Source organism: Melopsittacus undulatus, chromosome 1 (genome assembly GCF_012275295.1).
Source record: "Melopsittacus undulatus isolate bMelUnd1 chromosome 1, bMelUnd1.mat.Z, whole genome shotgun sequence".
Classification (NCBI taxonomy): Eukaryota; Metazoa; Chordata; class Aves; order Psittaciformes; family Psittaculidae; genus Melopsittacus; species Melopsittacus undulatus.
This window is the reverse complement of record NC_047527.1, coordinates 26814314-26841882: the sequence shown is the minus strand read 5'-3', so window position 1 is coordinate 26841882 and position 27569 is coordinate 26814314. Positions and strand designations below refer to the sequence as shown.

Below are 27569 nucleotides of genomic sequence, written 5' to 3'. Positions count from 1 at the left end.
GATAAAAGAAGTGGAAATTTTGAATCCCAATTTCAAAAGTGATTAAGAAGAAAAATCATTAAAAGTTCTCTGATCTGAAAAGAAGATACGTTTTCTAAGAAGTCTGCAGACTTCAAAGAAGACCTGATCCTAATGTGTACCACATTCTAAATTGAGACAACTTCAAACTGGGGATCATATATAAGGAAAAAGAAATGATAGAAAGACAAATCTGCTACTTTGGTTTTACTTCATTAAAATTTGCTAATGTGAAATACCCTGCTCTATTGGTTATCTGCTATTATTAGTGGGTATATCTATATAGCTGTCCATTTCACTCTAGCTAGAGGAAACACTGTAAGCCTTTCTAGCACTCAAAGAATACTGTCAGTTTGGCACTAGTGACTCTTGGTACTTGTCAGCATGGAGATGCCTCAGCACTCGCTGTGGAAAGGCATCTTCCAGGATGAAAGGGTGCTGGAGATGCCAAGGTGGTTAGGGAGCCAAGTCAACCTGCTGGGCTCCCTGGCAGAGGAAAGCCTATGCAAGAGGATGCTTAGAGAGCAAGATGAAGGCAGGGGTCAGCTGCCTCTGCTGAAGTGCAGGACAGTTTGGACACAGGAATGTTAGGGCAGAGGTTAATCCTAGCACACTTTCCCTTCCACATGTTAAGAGCTCAGCAAGACCCCACCCTGTGGGGACAGCATCTGGCAAAGGCAGAGAGAATGGACAATGCCAGAAGTTCCATGTCTGATGGCTCTCAGACCAGAGTTTCTCACTGGAAAGCAAGGAGCTAAGCACAGCATCGCTGGGGGCACACTGCTCCCACAGCTGTTGTGCCACATCCAGCATTCAGGTAGGTCCAGGACCATTATCTCTCCCCCTCTGCCAGCCACCATGGAGAACACTGCCAGTAACAAGTGATCATTAAAACACAAACCAGCTAAAGACTGACTCTTGGTATATGATGTAATTGTTAACTCTTCCTGAAGTTCAGGCCCTAATATTTTTCTGCTTCTGCTAGCACTGCTAGCAACCTTAATCCTATGTCAAAACCATACCTTCAGTTCCCTGAACACTGACAGTCCCATTTCCCCATAGGTACATAGTATCATTTCCTAAACTGCACCATAAAGAGCTATATTCTCAGAAAAGGGAAATTAAAAGTATGCTTACATATTAACATATTACCAACTATGCATTCAAAATATAAGTGGTGCCATCCATTTTTGAATTACCATATTTAGACCAATAGGAGAGTGTTTGTCCTGCCATACAAAGTATGACAGGGGATAATTACTTTTTCTGAGTATAATACTGAACTGTTCCCAAAACAGACATATCTGCTGCTGAGACAGATTTCTTTGGACCCCAGTTGGTGCTGTTATTTGGAAGTACTTATCACTTTAGTTCATCTCTAATCTGAAATTGCACACGATTAAACATCACTGGTGGAAGTCGTATAGCTATAGAAAACTGTAGCACAAATGTCTATACCTGCACCTTTCACAGCCAGTGATAAGAAACAGGTATTTCAGGACATGATTCATCTAGTTAATTTTAGACACCTACTTCAGGATGCGACAAATCTTACCCAGGAAGGCAATACATCTCTCTTCTAACTCTAAAGGGACTCTGAGATTAACTCAGATATAAACATCAACATATGGTCAGATTAATTCCACCCCCTTCTGGCTTCTGACTTAGGTCTTTTCATTTAAGTCAGTGGCAAAACATTCATTATAGAAGTACAGGATATGGACTTAAATGATATATGTACAAACCCAAGAAGCATTCATCACTGATTTGCACTAGAGACAAACCTGTCCACTACAAGAAAACATTTTGCTCAAAACAATGTTGCTCTTTTAATTTAGCTGGTTCTTTTTGATTTTTCTACTTTTACCTTTTTTTCCCAATCTGATGTTTTAGCTGTGAATGTTTCCAGGTATCAGTGTTAGCTGCTCAGCACTTTTTGAAACCCAAGCCACTTATGAAGTAGTCTAAATATAGATTAAAACTGTTCTGGCCTCAAGAACATACGGTTCAAGCATTTTGAAGTGAAGAATTTCAGGAATAAGCACAAATTACTCTCTAGGCTTGAGAACAGAGATATGGTAAAAAAATCGTTATTATTCATATAATATTCTTAAAATGTCATATGTAGTATTACCTTATGTTTTAGGGTTATCTTACATTCTTCTACTTTTGCAATAACCATCCATTACACATCTGCTTAACAGCTAAATAAATACGTGATTACTGTAAAAGTCTTGTCTCATTCTCTCAGGAAACCATGACAACAACCTTAGTAATTGTAACATTTCAGTTTCTGTTTGCCCTTGAAAAGCAGGGGAAAGGAGAGGGCAGTGCAATAATAATATCCTATAGAACTTCCTTGGGAAAAGTCAGATTTTCTAAAGCTGCTGTCTTGGTGAAAAAGTTTCCATGAGATGGCCCTAGCAGCAAACAAAGACTCAAAAGTCTCTGGGTCATATACCAGTTAGAATGCTAAGCCTGGTGCTTGCTTTAAAATGCAGAACTGCCACTTTATGTTTAAAGGGACAATTTGACAATCATAGATGGTTTTTCTTTCCTAAATTATTTACACTAATAGGTCAGACTGAAAAGAATAAAAAATCAACTTCAAGCCATTAATTATCAGGTGATTTTTTTAGTTGTGAACTGATTTCAATATATTTTCAATAATAAAGGTGATTTTATGTTTTTTTTTTAACCCAACATGTTTGAGAGTATGGCTCTTCACAAGCTTTCCATAGTAACTAATCTTTCAAGAACCTGAAGTTCATTCTCTGGTGTGAAAATTCATAGATCATAAGGTAGTTTCTTTATTATTCCTATTAGCTCTATTAGTATTATTTTTACATCATACATTTTAAAGAAATATTGCCTTTTTGTAAGCTGATGGAGACCACTTCTAAAAAGATACATAGGGGATAAGAAAAAGATATTGGACTATGTTAAATTATTTAATTTTGTTTCCTCTTCCCCAAAACTTTGTCATGTACAAGAATGATACAAAAACCTCTCAGATTCAGAACTCAAAATCTGCTAAGTTTCTTTCTAAAGAAGAAAAGGGTAAGGTAGGAGCTAGCTTCATTTATTCATCATGTCTGAGTTGTTACTTTCGTTTTTTCTTGTTATTCTCAGTGTGTGAAGGGTTATGGGGTCATAAAAATAATCATGTGGCCCACATTTTATATATGCACCCATTCCAAATACATCTGTTTGCCTGAACAAAATAGCCTTCCCAGTGCTCTTTTCTGGTATACTGCAGGGAGAACAAAGCAAAACAAAACAAAACAAAGCTAACCCCCCTATCCCCCAAAACTCCAATAATGTTGGCTTCAACTTTTTAATGATTTAACAAACATTTTTCAATTGAAGTTCCCCATATTCACATCTCTTAACATATTTACAGGAATGTCTAACTAAATGAATTCAGTTTGCAAAGATAAACTTATCTTCATTGTTGTTAAAGACATATTTTTTTGGGGAAAAAAAAATTGCTCTTCTGTTTATGTCAATGTAGGTGCAATCTTTGCCAAAGTTGTCTGCAAGGGTCCACTCTGCCTTTCGCTAGACATTTCCTTGGCAGTAAAGCTGATGTAGCAGACAATGTGTACTTGAACTGAGGGGCCCAGAACTGGATGCAATATTCCAGATGCGGCCTCACCAAGGCAGAGTAGAGGGGGAGGAGAACCTCTCTTGCCCTACTAACCACACCCTTTCTAATGCACCCGAGGATGCCATTTGCCTTCTTGGCCACAAGGGCACATTGCTGGCTCATGGTCATCCTCCTGTCCACCAGGACCCCCAGGTCCCTTTCCCCTTCATTCTTTTCCAGCAGGTCAACCCCCAACCTGTACTGGTACATGGGGTTGTTCTTCCCCACATGAAAGACTCTACACTTGCCCTTGTTGAATTTCATCAAGTTTCTCCCTGCCCAACTCTCCAGCCTGTCCAGGTCTCACTCAATGGCAACACAGCCTTCTGGTGTGTCAGCCACTCCTCCCAATTTAGTGTCATCAGTGAACTTGCTGAGGGTACACTTGGTTCCCTCATCCAGGTCATTGATGAAAATATTAAACAGCACTGGTCCCAGCACCGACCCCTGAGGGACTCCACTAGTCACAGACCTCCAGCTAGATTCTGTGCCATTGACCACAACTCTCTGCCTTCTTCCTTTCAACCAGTTCTTGATCCACCTCACTACCTGATCGTCAAGCCCACACTTCCTTAGCTTATCTATGAGAATGCTGTGGGAGACAGAACTTTCCTCATTTATTCCCATGAAAACTCAGCCAGCTTGGTTTTAACACTTTTCATTAGCAGTTTAAGATAGGCTAGCTGATTGTGAACTGAGGCAGATGGCAAATGCAAGCAGATTGTTCTACTGGCCCTAGTATTTGCGATATAATAACCTCCAGTTGCAGTTTGAATGGAAAACTGAGTTTGCAACTTTCCTAACTACTACAAATAGGCTTGCCTATGTTTACCTACACCATGATGGAAGCTATATGCAATTTACTGGCTCAGGTTACATTGCCTTTTTTGGTTTATGACCTGACCTGCATCATGACCATCTCTGTTTGGCAATCAACGCACAACATAAATACCACCTTGCTTCTATAGGCACTAAAAGCACAATGTTAGATGTATGTAACAGTCTACATTTCCATTGTTTTAACTAAGAATATCACAAAGTCCATCTTTTTGATGTATTCCTTAGCTTCTCTTTCAGGTCGTATAATAGTGCACTTGATAATTTTAGGCCAGAAGGAAGCTGAAAGCATGATATTGCACACGACAGCCCCTGGGATGTATTAAAAACAGCCAGCTAAGCACACATCTAGATCATGGGTTGGATTCATCCACAAGACTGCTTTCACTAACTGCCAGTTTTTAACAGATTTCCCTTTTAATAACATGTAAATGAAGTACTTTTCTCAAAGCCAAAATGGTGCTCCATGAAAGCAAAAGAACTCGCCCAATCAATAAAAATGAGGTCATTATCTCACCAACAGTTAGTATTTTCAGTTATCTGACTTGCAGCCTTAGCGTAAATGAGGTCTAGCATGTCTAGTAGAGAGATCCTCTTCTCCTATCTGTATAGCACTATATCTAATGATAGAGTCCTCACAAGCCAACCAGGGCCATTCATGTTTTTTTTTTTTATCATTTTCTACCTCTTGAATAACTGAAAGGGATCTTTCTATTCTCAAGTGCAGCTTTGCACCCACTGTCTTTTCAAGGACATATTTTATGCAGCAGGTACTGAATGCTTCAGAGTTACCATTTTATGTAAAATATTCTGGTGACTGGATATGGAACAGGTGGGCATATGCACACCAAGCAAGTATAACCCATGGAAGATTTCGGAAGTTTGAGGACAGACTACCCTGTTAAGTTCTATCAGCAAAACATGCACTTACAGATGGGGAAGGGCTGGTTTGATTTTTAAATACTGGAAGCCTTGAGGTATAGCAATAGAAAGTTATTATCTGTGTTAGCTGACTCCTGAATTGAATTGAATTTCAGGGGAAACAGTGAAATAAAAAAAATAAAAAATCAATTTTTACTCCACTTGTCTTGCAAAGTTCTTCTAAATATTATCCTGGCATCTTCATCATTGTGTAATGTTTTAAATGTAACAGTTGTTTTTTGCTATCTTTTATAATATTGCTAATTCTCATTTTGCACTCAAATAGATTCAGTTTAAAATAACAGTTGTGCTTCCTTAACATTACAACTACATATATACAAAGCTGTAACTCAACAGGCTAGGGGTCTTGTTATCTCTCTATCCTGGAAACAAGATATGACTGAGGTCCATAAAATTATGCATGGCTTAGAAAAAATGATCAGGGAACTACTTTTTCACAATATAGGCACCAGTCTACCTAAAGTGAATTTATCAATGGCAGGTCCAAAATTCAGAAAAGGTAATTTTCACATCTAAGCTATAGAACAACTGTCACAGGATGTTGTGGATCCCAAATGTTTACGTGAGTTCAAAAAGAGATTACACCAACTCATGAAAGGAAATCCTTCAAAGGCTGTTAGACACAAAAATATGGTCTGTGGCTCAGGAATCCACAGAGTTCTGGAAGTTAAGAGGGAATATGCTGGTGTTTTACTGCCATATGTTCACCCTGCTCTTACTCTCTTTCCTAGGTATCTATTAATAGCCATAACTAGAGATAGGATATATTGTAGGATAACCCTTGATATGAACCCATGTTAGCAAGTCTGTATTTACAAGTACATATAGAAGTCTAATACATACAAACTCAATGAAGATATTAATCTTTTACAAATTTATCCTAGTACAGATCTGGAAAACAAGCCTGTGACAGCTGCAAGGTCACACTGCTTAGTTACAGGCCAAATTTGATATTGATAAGAGCTTATTAAAATATTTATATAATCAATTAACTGAGAGCATTATGCTTCATGAAATTAAAGTCACGGTAATACTGTAATACAGAGCTTCCTTTAATCTGAAATGCTTGGCTTTCTTAATACCTAACCATAGTATATGACATGAGCACAGTTTGAGAGACAGAGCTCTCTTGGGAGACTTAATTTTCACAACTCCACTGGTTCACATTTCCAGCAGCATATATCTCCTGCTCTGTGTCAACCACGCTGGCAGCCAAAAGAAATTTACTACAAGTTGATCTATGCAGTCCAGAGATCAGGATTTTCATAAATTTTTCTTGGCTGCCAACACAGTGTCCACACCAGAATCTATGCACTAACTAGAGTCCAGGTACATTACACTATGTACTGTATTTGCGTCAGGTCCAAGAAGCTTTTACTTGGCACTATATTGACAGCATTGTACAAACTGATAGATTTGTTTTTTTTTTCTTTTGATTGGCTGCAAAACCTTATTATTTTTCTGAATGCTGAAGAGTTAACAAAAATATTACTAAGTTATTTAAGTTTGGTTTTGTTTTCCTGAAAACACAGCTTCACGTATATGCAAGGTACAAATATTCCACAAGAATATGAGCACTCTGCAGTAATATTCTCCTTATATTTAAATGAAAAAACTCTGTAATGGAGTTTCATTTCCTACTATACATTCTGTGTTTTTGACAGAAGAACTGATTTCTGCAGGATTTCAGTATGGTACAGTAGTTGCCTTGGTAAATTTGCTACACAGGTAAAAAAAAAATCATGCATTTTACTTTGACTTCTGTTTTTCTTGCAGGTATGAATACAAACAGAAGAGTATCAAATTACCATTACTGATCTACAGTGTTTATCCTAAATTTAGCCAAATATTTTGCCACATATTTTCTGCCAGTGAAAGACACAGTTCTATGGTCAAATTTTAGCCAGTAATTGGTACATTAAGCATCACGTCTAATGTGCTTGAAATCTAAGTTCCTAAGAAATCCTTGTTTTCCCCAAGAACTATGTTTAAATCTTGTTATGTTTTAAAAAGCTGCACTTGTGTAAGTAGGTCAATCTTAAATTAATCTAGGTAAAAGTAGTGCACTCTCCATTCAAACTGGTTTAACATTCCCTTAAATAGGCTTAGATGCATTCGGTAATTTCCCAATAAAAAATGACAGCTTTAGAGAAGGTTTAAATTAACTTAAGAGCATGTAACCAGAGAAATGTAAAATCAATTTTGATAAAGCAATGCAATTTTTAAAATAGAGTCAAGGGTTTATGCCTTAAGTTAGAGATGTTTACCTTTGGACAGATAGCAAAAATGTTTTCATATACTCTCAGGTGAAGAAATGAAATATATAAATTAAGCCATAAAATATATGATTTTAAGTACTAGCAACAGAATATGGTATATATATATTCATCCATTAAGGCCCCTTCTCTGAATGTTTTCCTTTTTGCTCTCTCCACCATATTTTTTAGAATTCCACTTGAGAACTTTCCTGTATTTAATGGGAATTACATTTATAATACATCATGCAATAAGTCCAGGGAAAAGAGATGGGTTGAAAATATCTATAGGAATAGCAAGGAAGAACAGATACATTTCAGTCATTACTGCAAACTGATAGGAATTGAACATGCAGGCAGTAGCGACTTAATCACAGTCCTTTCTTTCCTTCCACCACCTGCCAAAATGAAACTTCTGAGCATAGTCACTAGTTAAAGAACATGGCTTTGATGGGTTGATCTTGCCAGGGAATATCAGAACATGACACAAACTTGATCTATTAAATGGTCCTTGGCGTTTGCCCACAGAACTAGTCAAAGATACATGAGTTTCTGAAGATGAGACACCTTCCTTTGTAGTGCCTGTTCAGAAAACTGGTTTCAGACTCTTCATCTGTCCCTCTCTTGTGTTACTTCAGAAATTAAAGAGTCTGAGATTTATTTGTTTTTTGAAACTGTCAATTTTTAAATGACTGGGAAAACTACAAAGTAAACTGAGAACAGTTCTTGTTCTCTCCAAGGCTTTATAAAGGATTCCTAGGAAAAAAAATGCAACCCAAACAATAAAATACCAACAAGCAAAAAACACCCCAACGTTTCCCCTTCAAAATACAGAAGCTCATGATCCTATGTATGTTTTATCACTTCAGATGAAGCCCCCACTGTGTAGACTGCATTTAGCAGGTCTTAAATGAAATGTTGCCTCCTCTCTTTCTAAATGTTCTGCTATGGGATCACAGCCAGCCTTCAGCCACAGGAACAACAAAATGAAATAAAATCTTAGTGAGCACCGCTTATAATATATGTTTTAACTTCTAATTTGCATTTTCTGTGGTGCACATGGGAAAACTGGACTCCTAAACGTTTTTATTTCAGTTTTGCTACAAGAAGGCAAAGCATAGTATAGGATTTTTCTACTAGCTATTAGAAAATTTACTACAGAGACAGTTGCTATCCCTGCCACTCTCTGGCAGTGACTTCGAATTTCACCACAGTGATCTGAAATATTACAACTGAAAAAAAAAATACTATGAAAAAGGTTTTTGTTGAGGATTTTTACAATACAATATCTCCAAAATACTGCCACCCTAAGGAAGAAGCCACTGTCCTTTTCTGGATTTAGAAACATTAGCCATTGTCCATAAATTTTTCATTCAAAAAATGAGGTGATATATATCACCTAAATGGACTGGGAGTCATGGGAACAATGAAATCTCTCCCTAGCCTCAAGACTGTTATATAGAGGTTTCTTCTTTTTCCTTTCTTTTTTGTCTCTTCTTTTTCTTTCTACCACTTCAGTTCAGAATAAGCGTTTAAAGCTTTTCTTAGTAAGTGCTGATTTTCATATAGCTACTTTTGTAAATTTTCATCTTCTGTTAATCGTTTTCTCTTTTGACATCAGTAAATGTACATATTGTGAAATGTTCTCTTGTGATATTCCCTATCCTTTCTGATTTGCTATTCCTGAACAGTGTTATACTTCTTTTTCTAACTGCATCCTTGTCTACCATAGTTGCCAAGTGTTACCAAGGTATTTCATAATATACATGAAGAAAACACCCTGTCCCAGTAATTTACAAACCTAAGGCTTGCATTGCACACTCAAGCCTGCATAGAAGATCATAAGGGAAATGGGGAAAGCAGTTGTCCTAAAAGAACAAGTGGAACATGAAAGCTGACTAGAGAAAGGCTACAGTCGAATGCACACAAACACTTTGTCCAAAATACTGGAACACTACCATTTAACTACCTTACATAAAAAGTAATAATAAAAAATAAAACCTAGCACCTTTTATCCTCCTTCCCTAGCAAAAGAAATGCTGTCCTTGTTTCCATTGCTTCCCTGTGATGGCAAGATTATTGTACTTATTTCTGCCTTATTTCTGGCATTACCTGCAGCACTATAGAAGGAAACTCTACAGCTTAACTCTATAGCACAGCTGGAGTTATGGCTGTACTGTGCGGGTATTAAGAAAGCAAAGAAATGCATCATTTTAGAGAGCCTAGAAGTGTTAAATTGCATGCCAGGAGTTTTTTTTTCTTGAGTGACAGACCCATTAGTCTTTAGTTCTACAAAAAGCTTATTCATTCTTCAGAATGAAGGAGGAGTCAAAGCACAGCTATCTTCCTCAGACTGGTAAGATCGGTCTGCAACCCATAAAAACATACAACTGAAGTGTGAACAAAGGAAAGCAGCATTGCACTGTGGAGATGATGTATTTCTAACAGAACCATCCTTTCAGTCTAGAACATTATTAAAACCAATCAAAACACAAGAAAGTCAAGCAAACATGGTAAGACAAATAAAAAAAGCCTGAAGTATGAAGACACAGCAATTAAGTCATCAGGGTAAATTTCCTTGGGAATTAACTATAGTCAGAATACTGAACTTGCATATGATTTCTGTTTACAACAAAAAATATTTCAAAAAGGACAACAGTTAATGAAAGCATTTCAAGAAGTTGCCTGTCTTTTCTGAGGCAGACAGTATGCAAATTGTTTTCATAAGAAAAGGACAAGGTGGAGAATGAGGCTACTGCTTTCCAAGAGGATCATATATTTGCATTTTTGCTGCTAAACAACCAAGCTGGTCTGTGTTTTCAAATCACTCTTGATAACAGAACAGGAATCAGAGAAAATCTCTCTAGGGAAAAAATTGATTAAAGAACCCAAATAAAAATAAATCACCAAATATTTCCGCACTTCTATTGGATTTTTGAATAACACTACATGAAGATGACTACTGGAGAAATGAACTTGAAAAAAAAATGACACTCATCTGGGAAAAAATACTCATAGCTAAGATCATAAATACTTCAAATTTCTGCTTTTCAGTGCTCTGAGACTAAGCTCAAGATAATAGGGAGCCTAACAGAGGTGTAAGTCTTTTCTTCCTGCCAGTTCCAAATGGCGTGCTTGTCTTCTGTTTCCACACAGTTTTTTCCAGTCCCAAAAAAAAACAAAACAAAAAAACCTCTGGATGTTCCTTCAGGATCCTTAGACATGAGCTAATGCCGTCAGATCATCATTAGAACTTGGCCTACCTGACAAATGCAGGTCACTAATCAGACAAATAGACACTCGGCATATAGAGATCAACTGCACATACAATGCTGTTTCTAGAGTCACAATGACATACTTTTTTTCTCTGGGCAATAGCTATGACCTAAGATCCATGGTTCATACCATCTCGACAATGAAACTCAGAGTTTGGAGTTGCCAACATTCTTCAGAAAAGTTGTGTTGGTAAGATATTTATTTTAATTGTCATGCATTTTGCACAAATTTTCTGCTTGTAAAATATCTTGGGTTTTCTACCTTGACTATGGAATTCTAATAGGAAAAAGTGTCCCTTAAAAAAGTATGCATGAGCACACCAAACAACAAAGTTATTAAATCTGTAGAATGAAATTCCATTGGTATCTGTCACAGTACAGATAGCAAAGCTTTTTATTATAAGTGTTCATTGTTTTCCAATACGTAAGAGCATATTTTTAGTGACAGTATCATTTTACTTTCACTTGTTTTTTTCACCTTCAAAATATCTTAAAATTCATTAATAACACAAAATAACTTTTGAAAAATGTTCTACAAAACTGAACAACAGAAAGACATAAAAAGACATGAGTGCCTTTCAGGACTCTGAAAATTTCTTAAGTCAAGGGAGAAGGAGATAGCCAGAAGTTTCCTCATTTTCATAAAGACTAAAAGTATCCCTATGTGGAACTGCTCCAAAAGAGTTATCACATTTTAAATTGACACCTTGACTTCAACATACAGATGCCTGTAGATTTTCCCAAGTGCTTGAAGTAATAGTTCCGAAACCACAGAGCATTATGTGCAGTGTTAATCTCCCACTGAAGCCAATAAAACTGCCTTCATTTAGACTCACAATGCTGTGACTATGTACCTGAACTGCACAAACAGAAGATTCCCATTGTTTCTTTGAGCTAAACTTGTGAAGAGGGCAAATACCACAGATTTTGCTCCAGTAAGAACCTAGGGCTTGGTCCACAAGAAATAAGCTTCTTATTCTGCTACTAAAAGCTTTCTCAATGCAGTATGCTGCTCTTGCTTCATTGACTCTGGCACAGCAGAAGTATTGCACCATAAGTGCAATCACATTACCATATTTATACTCCTAAAATACTAACTTAAAGCTTTGCTGCAAACTCTAGGCTACAAATAATGCTACATAAAACGCTCTGAATTTTACTTGGAAGATCTTGAAAGAAAAGGAATTAGATAAAGCCTTTCACTGTTCCCAGATTCAGTGTAACACTGAAATACAACAGTTCTGCACTTCTTGTAGACCTTATCATCTTCTGTATGCCAAAAATATCCTGCTTGTGCATCTGTGAATCCTCTTTTGAATCACTGTTTGGTGAAGAGACTCTCAAACTCTAGGTAACTGGCTTAGAGAGATCTACTAGGACAACTGGAGCTGCTTGGACCAAAACCTGTCAAAGCATCAAACAGACAATATGTCTACACAAAACCTCTTTTTTGATACTGTTCTGCAGAGATGCGAAGGCTAGTTTAAATTAGGTTCCCTAAATAATGGCAGTATTTCATCCTATCAACTTGGAGCTCAGCGAGGGACAGATTATACTTCTGTGAAGAGTAACTGCTAAAAGCACCTTTAATTTTCATTTGGTAAATTTTAGGTAAGCCAACTGCACTACGCAGTTGCATATTTGACTACAGGGAATGTGCAACTTAAGTAGAATGGTATTACCACTGGAATTAACAATTCCAAAAGAATTTAAAAAATTAATGGGAAACATTAACTCACTTCTTAGAACAGCATCTGTGTTGACTAAATGCTGCCACTGCACCACCATAAAGAAAACCTAAAGTCCAGAGTTGTTTTTTTTTACCTTGGTAGACATTGTATTGGTGGTTAGTTTTACTTGTTCTTAACCTCTTATATCACTGCTAAAGAACATTCCACATTTTTCCTAAACCTAAATATATGGCAAATAATTCCAAAATAAAAGTAGCTTATGCAAACATTCAACAGTACAATGTTTGAATGAACACAAACGTTCCTAACAAGAATTCAGTGTTTTTCAAGATAAACATGTTTTCATACCACAACTTGCATTTGGACATTAACTTTTCTCTCAGAGATTCTAATAGAACAATCAACTGAACATATTTCTAAAGTAATGTAAAATTAGAAAACAAAGCTATGTGCCTTTAGGGACAGGGAATCATGGAAATAGCTCTGTTATCTGAAAGTTCATGACATTTATTTATTTTGTTTATACCAAAATCTTTTCTTACCATCATGATTAGGATTTCCCAAAGTCCATGGCTCATCTGAGTCAAAATGAGTGTCTCCCCCAATTCCTGGCCCAGGGAAATATGCATGAGCCAAAAATCCTCCCTCCCCATCAAAGGGAGAACTGTCTCCATGAAAACCTGATGCAAAAATGATTGTAATATCCACATCCCTCTTGCCATTTTCTAATTCAATATAAGGAACTTCTTCAAATGTTAGAGGAGTTACATTCTGCCACACATCGAAGGCACGGCGAATGGCTTTACGAGTTTCAGCATCACCTACTTTTGGAGTGACGTTCTTTATGCTGAAAGAAACAAACAAAAAACACATTAAATTTGACAGAGTGGTAAGTGACACTCTGCTTACATCCATTTTCCCCTAATTGTTAAAAGAACTGTGCTTTCAATAAAAAAATGCTATTCTGTCATTGTATCCTTTGAGAATAGTATTTTTAATGAAGTCAGTGCAAAATTCTTGTGTCAATCTGTGTAGCCCTTTATGCTAGAACTTCTTACATGTTAGGCTACTCAGTAGCACAAAAAATCTTATTTTTAGAAGATTAAAAATATTTTAAAGTGAAAAATTCTTAACAGTGGGATAACCAGATTAATCAACCACTGACTGTTTACGTCCTGGAGCACAATTAGAATCCATCACAGCTAAAGAACAGCATGTCATTTCTGATCAAAAGAAAAATGTTTCCAGTTAAATGAAATTTTAACTTCTCAATGAGTCCATTAACAATAGCAGAGCTCCATACTGTGACCACCAGCCAGTATTCACAAAGCCTTAAAAACAGTTCTTGTTGCTTTTGTGACTGGTGAGAATTTCTTATCAGAAACAAAGCCTTTTTATTTCAATACAAGCTAAGATGCCCTTTTATGATCTGATTACTTCTATGAATCTTGCCTAAAACTGCAGAATTAATCAGAGAAATAATTTTATAGAATAAATTATCTACTAATTCAGAAACATGTATTTAAACAGAAATTTCAGTCTCCACTACCTCTTCAAATGACACACATAAGAGAAAGGCAAAAACCATCAGAATTACAGTTTAATTCAGAATCGCAGTTACTAGTAAATTACAGTGGAATCATCATTAAAAAAAAACCTTATTTTTTATTATTGAATTCAAGTAAAGAATTACAATAATCAATATTAGACTTATCCAATTTCTTCTGTCATTTTTACTCAATTAGTATGACCAGAAAAATCTCTGTTAGGGTTGTGTCTGTTCTCAAACTGCTGCAGTCAGATGGTCTTTGTTCATTTGACATGTGCTTGACAGAATGTCCAGCATAAATTTCAGAAATGACATCGTTCTAGAGTATATGTAAGATTAATGCAACTTATCACAGCATGACATGTTAGCGGAGAATGAAAATATTTTCATGAATAAACGTGGAATGATTCATTCACTTAGTGGATTAAATGTGCTTGATTATATTATATTGTTAGTTAATGTAAGTGGAAATAAATCCTTCAAATCAAATTTTATAGATTTGACTTGACATGTATATTTTGCTCAAAGGTTCATGTAGGAAACATAAAGTTGCCTATTTTGACTTCCACTCAAAAATATTCTCATACTGAGTCCAATAATGCTATTTAACCAAGGCATTATATCTGTTTAGCTAGTATGAGTGTCCCAAAAAGATAACAAAACAGATTAGAAGATAGCATACTGTAGAGAATCGACACTTTCCTTTGATCTTTTGTTCCAAAGGTGATTTAACCAGTCATTACATACTTGTGTCTATTCCCTTAATTATCAGGCTGTTAACATTGGTTCTTATTCTGCCTTTCTCTTTCACATACGGGAGCTTGAAGAATATTTTTTCCCTAAAGAAAAGACATTTAAAAGACATCTCTGCACTCCGAAGTCATGACCTTTTTGTTGTCTCTTTGAAATTAAAAGTTTGAACTCATTAAATCTCTTATTATAAGACATTTTGCCCATCCTATTCAACATTTTCTGCAATTTTCATTTAACTTACACCAATTTTGCAATGTTCTTTAAAAATTACTCTGTCAGAACTACAAAGTACTGATGTACTGATCTTGCAGTCAGAGAGAAAAAGTCCTCCAATCTGTAGGCATACTCTTACCTTATATAATGCAAATATCACGTGATTCAAATTGCTTTGTATGATGCTCTTCATACCTATTTACTCATTACTAATTTTATTACTGATGTTGTGTTGATTTTCAGGTGTTTAAAAAAAATATTAGATGCTCTGGACCTACCACCAGTGCCTGCAGAAACCCTCTCTGAAAGCCCCTCCTTTGTGAAATGCTTTTTTGAGATGTATTAGTTAGCAGTTTCATAAATTACTCACCCTGTGCCCCTTGACAGTGTACAGTATTTTGCAACCAGAGTGTCATGTGCAACCAAATCAAAACACCTCACAACGGCATACTTACACTGCCACTACCAAAAACTTTACAACATTTAACCTGTTGCTACGCTAAGAATACCACTTACAATGCTGAGGAATTTGCTCTGAATCAATCTTGCAGTGTGCTCTCTAAAGCATGTAAATTGTCTAAAGTGCAGCTCATAGAATCATGGAATGGTTTGTGCTGGAAGGGACGTTAAAGATCATTTCATTTCAACTCCACTTCCTCCCACGGGCAGGGACACCTCCCACTAGACCAGGTTGCTCAAAGGCCCATCCAGCCTGGCAGAGATGGGGCACTTACAGCTTCTCTGGGCAACTTGTGTTAGTGTCTCACCACCCTTATAGTAAAGAATTTCTTTCTAATATCATCTAAATCTACCTTCTCTCAGTGCAAAACCATTCCCTCTTGACATATCGTACATGAGCCTCTGTTATTCACTACATATAATGAATACAGCAAATGGATCAACAGTCTTTCATAGAAAATATAGTATAACTGGCATTTTGACATAGGAAAATTTCATCTGAAAGATACAGGTTTATTTTATTGGTTTGTATTTAGGAATCATAGTATGGATCAAAGTCATACATTTGTGTTTACACAAACAGAGCAAAAGGATGGTTTTATGCTAGTATATGTGATATGAGGAAATGGATAAAACAGATTGGAATTTTGTACGGGTGGTAAGTTGATTAATTACTTGGTCTAAAAGGGTTTTGAGTCACATTTTAAACCTTATCACTTCACATTTTCTTGCTTTTCCAGGGCACAAAAATAAGTTTTAGTCATGGATTACAAATGAAAAATTGAGCCATTGTGCTAGTTTCACACACATTAACTAGGGGTGTTTAATTACGATGGAAGACCTTTTCTAGGGGGTTCAAGCTGTTGAATAACTTCTAAAATAGTATCCTATATGCAATGAATCTCAAGATTCATCACAAAGAATAAAGATTTTTCAAAGCAACAGTCTGTATTAAAATAAGAAAGATTTCTGGCTTCCAAAACAACCTCCCAGAGAGGGCAAGATTACACTGGAAAACATAGCCCTAAAAGAAATAAATCAGTAGTTATTCCACCATGAGAGTATTTCCAGAAAATGACTGTCCATTTTAATGTGTTTAACACTACACATGTTCAATCCTAAAATGGCAAATTCCAACAGTGTGTGTAACACGAATGTTAAAGGTGTCTAGGTGGGAACTTTGCTTCAATAATTCACCCATGTAGACATATGAAATCCAAGCTATTTCATATTTCTTTCATGATATGGATTATATAACCTCCAAAGGAAAAGTACAGTAAGAAGATGAATCCTTACAGACAATCCATCAACTACCAAAGATTCTAGGACCCATCTCTTAAAAGTCTTCAGTTTAGACATATCACTGTGATAGTAAAATTTTCCATGAACACTTTTCCTGTTACATTTGGCTCAACATCTCAATGCCAACAGTCACATGAAATAGTGGTAACTGTCACTGGTAACAAAAAAAGAGGAAATCAGTTATTTTATGCTCAACATGTACAGATAATGGAGCTAAAAAAATAAATGAAGGACATGCCAACTGAGAACCACTCTTATTGCAAGGTGGCAGCATTAGACAAAGGCCATCACAATGAGAAACAGTATTTCCCAAGTATTATTTTCCTAAACTCTAAGTCTGGTTATTATTTCACAGAAAACATGTTCAATAGGGAGAAAGATCCAATGTTGACCTTGACTAAACCAGCAGTAATTTAGTATTCTAGTAAACAAAAGATGATCTGTAAGATAAAACACTTCAGTGCAATTTTTTTACAAACTAGTAATCTGAATGATGCTTTGTATCAATTTTGAAAACCGTTGTTCATAGACAAACACAGACATGAATCAATTGAATACAGTATTTAGTGGTTATTTTTGACATTCGATGCAAACATGTTTTTCAACCTTTTAGTTGTTTTAGGCATTACAGCTTTAAATCCATGTCTCTCACAAGAACAAGATTTCACCAGTGATACACTTTTCACACTGACTTACTATGTCTACAGATGCCTGAGGAGTTCTGTTTTTGAGACTGTTATTCTGAAATTCTGAGTCCTACTGATTTTATAAAAATTTCGGGTTTTCCTTCCCCTCTCCTTCCTTCACCAAAATATCCTCAAAAAAAATATCCATGTTTCAGTGACACATTTTTGGCTGCAACAGCTTCAGGAGCCTTGCAAGGCTGTCAGGATATACCTCACTTGGCTGTGTAAAATCAGTCATCTGAAATTTAAATACAGTACATTAAGTAGCACATATTTGCCATTAAATTTCACTGTTTCCTTTTTTCCTTCCTGAGCTGTCAGTAGAACAGCTCGTTATATTTTTCACGTAAATTGCTACAATTCTGTATAGAAACTAAACCTTCAGAGCTGAGCTAGACCCAAGAGGTGGTTCAGCAGAGGTTAGACAAAGCTTGAAATCCATAAAGCTTATTACTACTGCTTACCTTAGCAGTAAGGGCCTCCACAAGAGTTTTAATAATTCAGTGACAGACTACTTTATGGCCTGCAGACCTTGATACTTCTGTTCTCTACTGTATATAATAAATACTTTTAAAAATTGTTTCTATGCTCATTTCTGCATTAAATGCAGAGTACAAGATTAACAATACTTTTCTGTCCTGTTGTGCTGATTTGACTGGATAGTAATAAGCAGTTTTAGAATCACTAAGTAATGATAATGATGCAAGATGATATTTTAATTGTTTTAGAACATAGATATATATCCATTAAACATGAATGGGGAAAATATTTCTTTAACACAGTTTCTCTCAAACATTCCAGTATTTTCTTGGACCAAAGGCACAAACTGGAAATCCCATTCTAAAGAAATAAAGAAAGTACACAGAAGATAAAAGAGCAGGAAATTCAGCTGAGTAGGTAGAAAGATGCTGTTACTAATCTGTTTGACATAGTCCAATGTCGTGGTTTAAACCAAGTCCCCCTACTCCCGGAGAGTTAGGAAGGAGAATCCAAAGAATGTAGCCCCCACGGATTGAGATAAGAACAGTTTACTTGCTAAGGCATAACACAAAACCCCTACTGCCATTTACTACTACAAATAATAATGATACAGCAAACAGCAAGTGAAAAGAATACAACACCCCACCAGCCACCGACCCATAACTCACTCCACCCTGCCTGGCCGAGCACCATGTGCTCCCTCCTCCATTTTCCTCCCCAGCTCCAGCCTCTACCCCTCCAGCCTTCTCTTTCCCAAAATGCATCCTGGGCATCACGTGCTATGGTATGGAATACCTCATTGACTAGCCTGGGTCAGGTGTCCTGTCTCTCCTTCCTCCCGGACTCCCCTCCCACCTGGCTGGAAAAAAAAACCTTGAACAAAAAACACCCTCAAAACATGCTCAAACCATGACATCCAATTAGAGATCTGCATTAGATATGAAACAGTTAAGTTAAAATGAGTTGAAACATAGCTTACATTTGAATAATTTGTTGAAACTACCTTAGCATTTCTATTGCTGTTAATCAAACCTAAACTGGATGAAAGCTTTTTTTTTATTTTTTTTTTTAACCCCAGTGTTACTTTTATTGAAAATAACAGTTTACCTCTGGCCAAAGCTATGTTTCATTTTGCATCATCATTTTCCCAGAGATACTTCCCATCAAGTTGCTTCATTAATCTCTCACTGATGTGGGGTTTCTTAGCTTCAACTTCTTTCCAGTCTCACTTTGCCAACTCTTTGTAGCTAAAACCTAAGAATGTTTCTCAGGTAAAATGTGATCTTGGTTCATAAAGCTCCTGCTCCAGCTGATTAAACTTAAGTCAGAACTATTGCTTTTGATCTCCTTGTTCTGTGACCACATTAAAAGTCAACCTACTGCTGCCATTTAGAAAGAATTCATAATTCTCTTGCCTCTTTAGCTTCATGGATAATAGTCTTCCCATAATTCATTAAAAGGAGATGAAAAGTGACAAAATCTGAGCTATACAATATACAAAACCAAGATTAGCAAAGTACTTGAAGGAAAAAGTTTTTATAAGAAAGATATTCTAAATATCCTATGTCATAATTCACTACTTTGTAATTTAAAATTAATAAAATGCAAAATAAACATTTACATTTACAGCATATTGATATCAAAATTTTTCATTATTTCAGGACTGATGAAGTAGGCTGATACGAAAGAAATGAGAGCGGATATTCTACAATATTCAAATTTTTATGAAAGCGCATTAAAAATACGTATAATGAAGAGCATTATTTTGTTATTTACACTGTGGAAGAGCACAGCCATTTGGCTTAACTGATTGTTATGTAGGAATCCTCTCTCACAATCACAGTTATATAGACTTTTTTAGTTGCATAAATTTGAGAACCACCACAGTGTAATTTAATCTCCTTTTATTAAGTATATTTTACATGTTCTCCCTCCTTCCGTTCAGAGGTTAGAAATGTTAAGGTATATATTATTACTAATATATTTCTTTAAACAAAATGCAGGTATTACCTTCATTAAGTTGGACTTTGGGAAAGCACCAAGCTTTAACAGAGAGATAAATATGCTTAAATCAACACTCAGCATTTGAAGCATTCCATTTTATCCAGATTCCTAAACAGTGCTTAAAATTACACTAGCAGATACCACACAGAGGAAACTTTCCTGTGTATCCTTAGGTTCACTAGAATTGCATCTTTTATGGTTTCTGACTGGTAAGCGATGAAGTTATAATGACTTAAGAATGTTAACAGAGCCTTAATTAACATCTATTTCTGCATCCATACTTACTACAAAAGCTAATGCTTAGTGTCAGGAATCCCTGTCCCATTAGTCCTTACAGACTGAAGCCCTATGGTAGTCTAACAGTTTATGAGAACTTTATTGTAGAAAACAAGTAATGTGTCTTGTTCAAATTACTATTTTTCTAGATTTGCAGCTGTAAATCATCAGAGTTCCAGCAAAACATGTAAGTATGAATGCAAAGTACTCATGGGTGGGTCATTTTGAAAACATCTGTTATTAGAGAGCCCTGAAAACTTGTTCACCATGTCACTCAGAATGCTTTCCACATCTGGAGGTATCAATTCTCAATATAAATATGCACACATTTTCCATACTACTGTGCGTTCTGTGCTATCAAGGAGCTAAGAACTTCAACATTTTTTAATTACTTAAAATGGTGAGGTAGGATTCTAAAGCACATAGTTTGGCATTTCCATTTGTAGGTCTTGTGGGCCGTATATGTACATAGGGAAAAAGATGTATTAAAGTGCAGCTCAACCCCGTAAATGCTACTGGTTTCAAAATATATTAGTCAGGTACAAATTAATCAAAACATAGAATATTGCTATCATATAAAGATTGTAGACATTTCTGCTATTCGCAAAATTATTCAAGTAAGGATGTTCTCGGCATCAATGACAAAAACAAGATAATCATTATTTCCACCTATTCTTTTCATTTTTAGTGAAAAGACAATCCTCATGTCTTGATGCTGAAATAGTATAGCCATATATTTAAAAAAATAATTCAGTGTGAATGTCATCAAATGCAAAATTTGTGTTATCATTTCAGTTTGGACACAGAGCTGACCTTTTTTCATTCATAAGCAAAATGCAGCCAAGGAAATTCATCATATACGCACTTTGTGACAAGTATTGTTAGTAAGGGGCAATTCCTTGGTTTAGAAAGTATTTTCTAAACAGTCCTCTGTACCTGTACACTAACATTTTTTTTTATTAAAAGAATCTTATTAATACTTTGAATCAACAGTATTCTGTATTTTTTTTCTTAATTCAGTATTTTCTAATTTTTCAGTGTAGTTTCTAAACATCTGAGAAAAATTCTCTTTCCATATTCCACACAGTACGGATCATTCAGATCACAGAAATAACATAGTTTATTGTTAAGAAGACAGAGAGGATTTTTAATTGTGTACCGAAGCTCCCAGCTAGCACTAATTCATTTGACAATAAAGGACTCCAGCCAATATGAGCTAAACATACTAATTTCAAGGCACTCGATTCTCTATAACTTGAAGTTATATCAGTGTGTAATGCCTTAGAATTCTCTAATTCAGACTTAAGCCATAGATAGCATTGACACAGATTACTATTTAAATTATCTCTTCATTGTGGTATGAAGAAAAGTCTATATGACCATTAGAGCTTATGAACTTAAAATGTAATAGTTATATGGTTTATGAATAAGAGCACCAGTTAATGAATTTGAAAACTATATTATCCCTCAGAACTTTCCCTTGTTAGATAATACAGGAATCCCAATAAGGCTGTGCAAATTTTCAAACAGGCTGTATCGGAATCCTTGAAATTATGGACAAATTATGGATTTTATATTATGTACATGACACTTCCTTTGTGTGTCAGACCTCTAGCAAATACAGATTGCTTCTACCTTACAAGATCAGTTTTGACAGTGTGCAACATACTGTGCAAACTACATGCCAGACTCAAGAGTTACACTGAAGTACACTCGGGACATTCCCCTCTGCCCACCATCATGTCAGCAGGAAATGGTTGGGTCAGTGACTCACCAAATTATAATCAAATTCATTTGCACTTAGAAGAGACCTGTACACACCTATATGTTGCAGAGGAAAACTCCTTTCAGTAACTTGTTTTACATACTGAAACTTGAGATCTGAGTTTCATTACAGTGGTCCTAGTTTCAGAGCAACATTCCCTGAGAAGTTTTCAAGAGGTTTGTAAGATAATATTGGGTGTTAAATCAATATTGAAAGCTTCAGAGTATATACAAGTTAATAAATGCCTGCAACTTTAATCCACAAAAATAATTCGGTTCTTGTGGAGCACAAACATACTTATTCATATCAACATTTTAATCATAAACTTCTCAAAATACTGAAAAATATTTCAGAAATTAGTATATACTTTAAATTTAAAATTAGAACTACTAGTGGCATTTATATATTTATATTAATATATTTGGTACCTGTAAGTGATATGTTTGTGTTGCCACTTCTGTCCTGTTAACGCATAGCGTTTCCGACGAATGTTAAATTTGGAGCTACCTCTTGTTTGGTCAGGCACACCACATCGAGGCTTCTTCATCCAGCTACAAGAAACAGCACCACAGAGTTAAAGCAATATGAAAGAGAAATCATAACCACTGAATCTAATTAATAAAAATACTGTAATTTTTTAAGTTACAGTTTTATCAATTTTGTGTCTACATGCAACAATGACTAACAAAAGTAACACTTGTTATCAGATGTATAGTTCATAGAACTTCCCTGTATCACATGACCTTCAGAAAGTAATTTCTTTGCTGCTATTTTTCCTACTTTTCTTTTGCTGTAACCTCTGAACAAAGACTTCACAACTGGACAAGTGTTTCACAGCAATAATTTATCCTGAATCATTCAAGGTAATTATAATCTATGTTACTAGCTTGCTTCCTGAAGGTGAAGATAAAGCATATATACAAAGATTAGTCGAAGCACTAATTCCTAAAATAATTTCTGCATTCTCTAATCCTTCTTTTTTGTCTCACTGACAGTATATTTAAATAAGTCTCGAATTCCTTTAATCAGAGAGCCCAGTCAACTGCCAGAATTTTATTTTTTTTTAATTCAAGATACTGAAACTACTATTTTTATGATACTATTAAGCTCTTCTTTTACACTTTTTACACAATGAGTAGTATCTAATTGCAGCTGTAAGCACTTAGTGTGGATACTTAACTCAAGAATTCTGCTTAAGTATAGTTAAATCAAAGTCAGGCTGAAAAACCTCTAAATTGCAAACAACAAAGATGACCATTGCAGCAGCACCAGGCTTTCCACAGAACTGCCTGATTCTCACAGTAACATTCAATATATCAAAATTAGGATGATATATAATTCAAAAGCATAAGTTCAACAGCAGTATCATTGATACATTGATTTCTCACTCGTAGAGTAAGGATTATTTAGTTCGAGTAAAACTGAACAAAACTCAGTTAAAGTTATTATTTTATATGAGCTGAATAGCTGCAGAAGAATTTACCATCAGGAAGGCAGTAAGATTAAAGACATTAACTGCATAAGACAAATCTCCTCTGTTATTTTTCCAGTTCATTTGACATTATTTCCAAAATGCTAAATAAATACTGATGTAAAAGCTATAGTTTTCCAATGGTATTTACCACAAAAGTAGTCATACCCTATATTCAGGCTTGCACAAATGAATTTTTGACCATTAATATGGCCTTTAAGCCTTGTTTCATAAATAAATATACTCACAGCAGCTGTATGTGTGTCATTTTAAATGTCATCTCCTTTGAAAACATGTGCAGGTAGCAAAAACTCAAAACCACCTTCAACCAGCCAACTATCTTTCATTTTTTTTCTGGTAGATATTATTAGTTCAATATATGCAAAATGAAGAAAACCATCTTGTTTTGTCCAAAAGAAAAAAAAAAAAACATCAATTGAATATTTACAGTACAAAGGAGGAGTGTGTGTGTGTATAAAAAACTATACAATACAAGGAAATATAGAACTATAGGATGGTTTGGGTTGGAAGGGATCTTAAAGCTCATCTAGTTCCAACCTCCAGTCATGGGCAGGGACACCTTCCACTAGACAAGGTGGCTCAAAGCCCCATCCAACCTGGCCTTGAACACTGCCAGGGATGGGGCAGCCACAGCTTTTCTTGGCAACATGTTTCAAGATCTTGCCACCCTCAGAGTGAAGAATCCTTTACTAATATCTAATCTGAATCTAACTTATTTCAGTTTAAAGCCATTACCCCTTGTCCTATCCTTACATGCCCTTGTAAAATGAAATAATTGATTTTTCAGTTCTGTACTCAAAGAATTAGATGTGCATTGAAAGTTTTACACCTACTAATACAAGACAAACCATATTGCATACTGAATGAATTTTCAGAGATGGGATAATCCAGAGAAAATAAGCCACACTAATAAATCAGTGTTAAGAGGTTTAACAGTACAGCCAGACTTACACCACTTCATATATGCTGCAGTCATGGATGTTTGCTGTAGCAAAGTATTGCTTAAATGTGTAAGTAGGAGTTAAGCTCGCTAGCTTGTGGGAAACCACAAAATTCTACTGATGGTACCAAGATGGCAGGACACCCCATTTTTACTGATAAAGACTGATGGAGGTATCTGTAACAACTTTCATGGGGTGACATACCCATCAAGTTAAAAGTGCGGAAGCCAAAACTTATAAATTTGACTACCTGAACTGAAGACCTGGAGTTCAGTCTCCTGTTTCAATTAAGAAACAAGTAACTATTTCTGTAATTTGTGGTCAGAATAATTACAAAGTATGTGTGGCACATAAAAGAGCTGGCTATCATTTGTATCTTCGTGGAAGACAATCTTCTTTCCCTTGTGTCTGCAAAGACAGTACTGCACAATTTATAGAAATTTACCCCATCGGTATTTGCTGAAACACCTTCCAACTTTACTACAGGTTCCTCTGGGTTTTTTTAGAAGTGTCAGTTCAACAAAGAGGATTTTTAGCTACTTCTGGGATGAAATATTATTGAAAGGTTTAATTTGCTCTAATAAGAAAAGAAACTGAATGAAAGAAGCAGTTTTTAGTTATAGACCCAATGGCAGTTCTTTTCTTAGTAAAAATATATCATATATACATTTCAGCAAATGAGATTAAAATTGGTTCAGACTTCAGAAAATTTTTAGACACGTCAGTAATATTTTTTTGCAGTGCCTGTTAGATCAGGATGCAGTTACCATGTATTTTAATTATATGGTATATATAAATTATGCTATTGAAACTGCACACGTACATTGCAGAAGAAGACATAAATGTAACAAATGACCACTGCTCTCACCTTAAAGTGACATAACTACATCAAACGAAAGATGCAAAGAATAAAGCAAAAAAATAACTATTATATTTTTCTGGAAACACTGTACAAAAATGTCAAGGTCTTGTAAATATAATGTATCACTTATAGTTGCATCGTTCCAAGGACAATGACTTCAAATCAATTGAACTGCCTCCCCCCATAAAGAAGTTTAACTTATTTAGTTTAACTGATGGTGACCTATTTTAGTAAGAAGGTCTGCCCACTGGCAAACCAGGTGCAAGCAAATATCAATATTCCAGGCTGTGAATTTGAAAGTTAATCTTCAAAGCTGTCATTGAGATAAACTCTCCAGGTATGTCAAAGGTTCAATAATCTTACAGAAAATAATGTTAGCATAGAATGGTTTAGACTTAGGATTTAATATAAAAAGTCAAGAACAGTAGGTAGTATGGATTAAAAATTCAACATTGTGTTAACTTACTAGAACTACTGAAAACCCATTTTTAGAAAAAAAAAACAAAGCACAGCCCAAAACAATGTTATGAAATTCAAGCAGTCACAATTTGTTCCTGAATTGATTTTGAAGTGGTATGTACTTATCAAGAACATTATGCTTGATTCCTGATTGGTTTGGATGGGTAAGGAATGTTCCATGTTGTTGTGCTGTCTGGCCCACTAATGTTCTTACTGTTCTTACATGAAAACTGCGACTGTGGTTCACACAAAGTGTAAATCCCAACATAAATCAAACAGAAGCCTTTGTGCAAGTTGCTCACTAGCTTTCAGGAAATTACCTTCATGTAAAATTGAAGGGAAAATGCAATTTGTAGCTGAAGAGCTGGACTACCACTAGATCTATCACTTAGATCTTAGCTAAGTTTAGCAGTCAGAATTTTAGAGAAATAATTACGTGCTTAGTACCAAGTTCAGTATTTTCTAGCACAGAAATCACGCAAAATGTTAACAACTTCTGGCACATATATTTTCTTTTTTTTTTAATCATAGAATCATAGAATAGTTTGGGTTGGAAACGACCTTAAGATCATCTAGTTCCAACCCCCCTGCCATGGGCAGGGACACCTCACAATAAACCCTATCACCCAAGGCTTCATCCAGCCTGGCCTTGAAAACGGCCAGGGATGGAGCATTCACAACCTCCCTGGGCAACCCATTCCAGTACCTCACCACCCTCACAGTAAAGAATTTCCTCCTTATATCCAAACTAAACCTCCTCTGTCTAAGTTTCACCCCATTACCTCTTGTCCTGTCACTACAGTCCCTAATGAATAGTCCCTCCCCAGCATCCCTGTAGGCCCCCTTCAAATACTGGAAGGCTGCTATGAGGTCTCCACGCAGCCTTCTCTTCTCCAGGCTGAACAGCCCCAACTTTCTCAGCCTGTCTTCATATGGGAGATGCTCCAGTCCCCTGATCATCCTCGTGGCCCTCCTCTGGACTTGCTCCAACAGTTCCATGTCCTTTTTATGTTGAGAACACTAGAACTGTACACAGTACTCCAAGTGAGGTCTCACGAGAGCAGAGTAGAGGGGCAGGATCACCTCCTTTGACCTACTGGTCACGCTAATAATTAATGCTCGTGATACTTGGTTATACTTAGTGTGTAATACAGTCTTCCATCTGTGCGGGAATTGACAAAACACTAATTTCCATTTCTTTCCAAATACAACTGCTTTTAACAACAAAGTCTTCCATGTTCTCGAATGCTTGTTCAAACTCATTTTTTGAAAAAAAAACAATTAGTTTTCATTTTTAATAGGGTGAATATGGGTTATTAATTTGTCTGTCTTGCATCTGTTTGTTTCTGAACTTGTAGAAAACTTTTGTGCAGCAGCCCCTCAAGGTTAATATTTTATCAGTACTCATTAAGGGGGCTTAAATGTGACTAATGTAGTCTATCTGTAGAGTATGTCACATCAAGTTCCGCTCTTAGCTCCATTAGTGTGAATCTTGAGGAGCTATATATGTCAAGAGAATTAAAACAATTTATATTCAAAGAAAATCTGAGAAGATTAAAATAAAAATAGGCAGCAAAACTGTTCTACTGGAGCAAGAGCTAAAACTGAACTTCTCTGAGAGAAACCCCTCCTGTCTCCTCACTTTCTTAAGCCTTCAGGAA

At 35.9% G+C, this 27569-nt stretch overlaps 1 protein-coding gene across 1 annotated transcript in view; it reads right to left on the bottom strand.

Annotated features, from left to right (window-relative positions):
* The window catches only part of MMP16 (matrix metallopeptidase 16), a 182881-nt gene that overhangs the window by 60133 nt on the left and 95179 nt on the right, over positions 1 to 27569 (bottom strand). The window contains exons 3-4 of the mRNA XM_005150847.4: positions 22583 to 22705; positions 13210 to 13514 (exon numbers count right to left, since the gene is read on the bottom strand). Of these exons, the coding sequence (XP_005150904.1) occupies positions 13210 to 13514; positions 22583 to 22705 (428 nt within the window). The remainder of the gene's footprint in view (positions 1 to 13209; positions 13515 to 22582; positions 22706 to 27569) is intronic.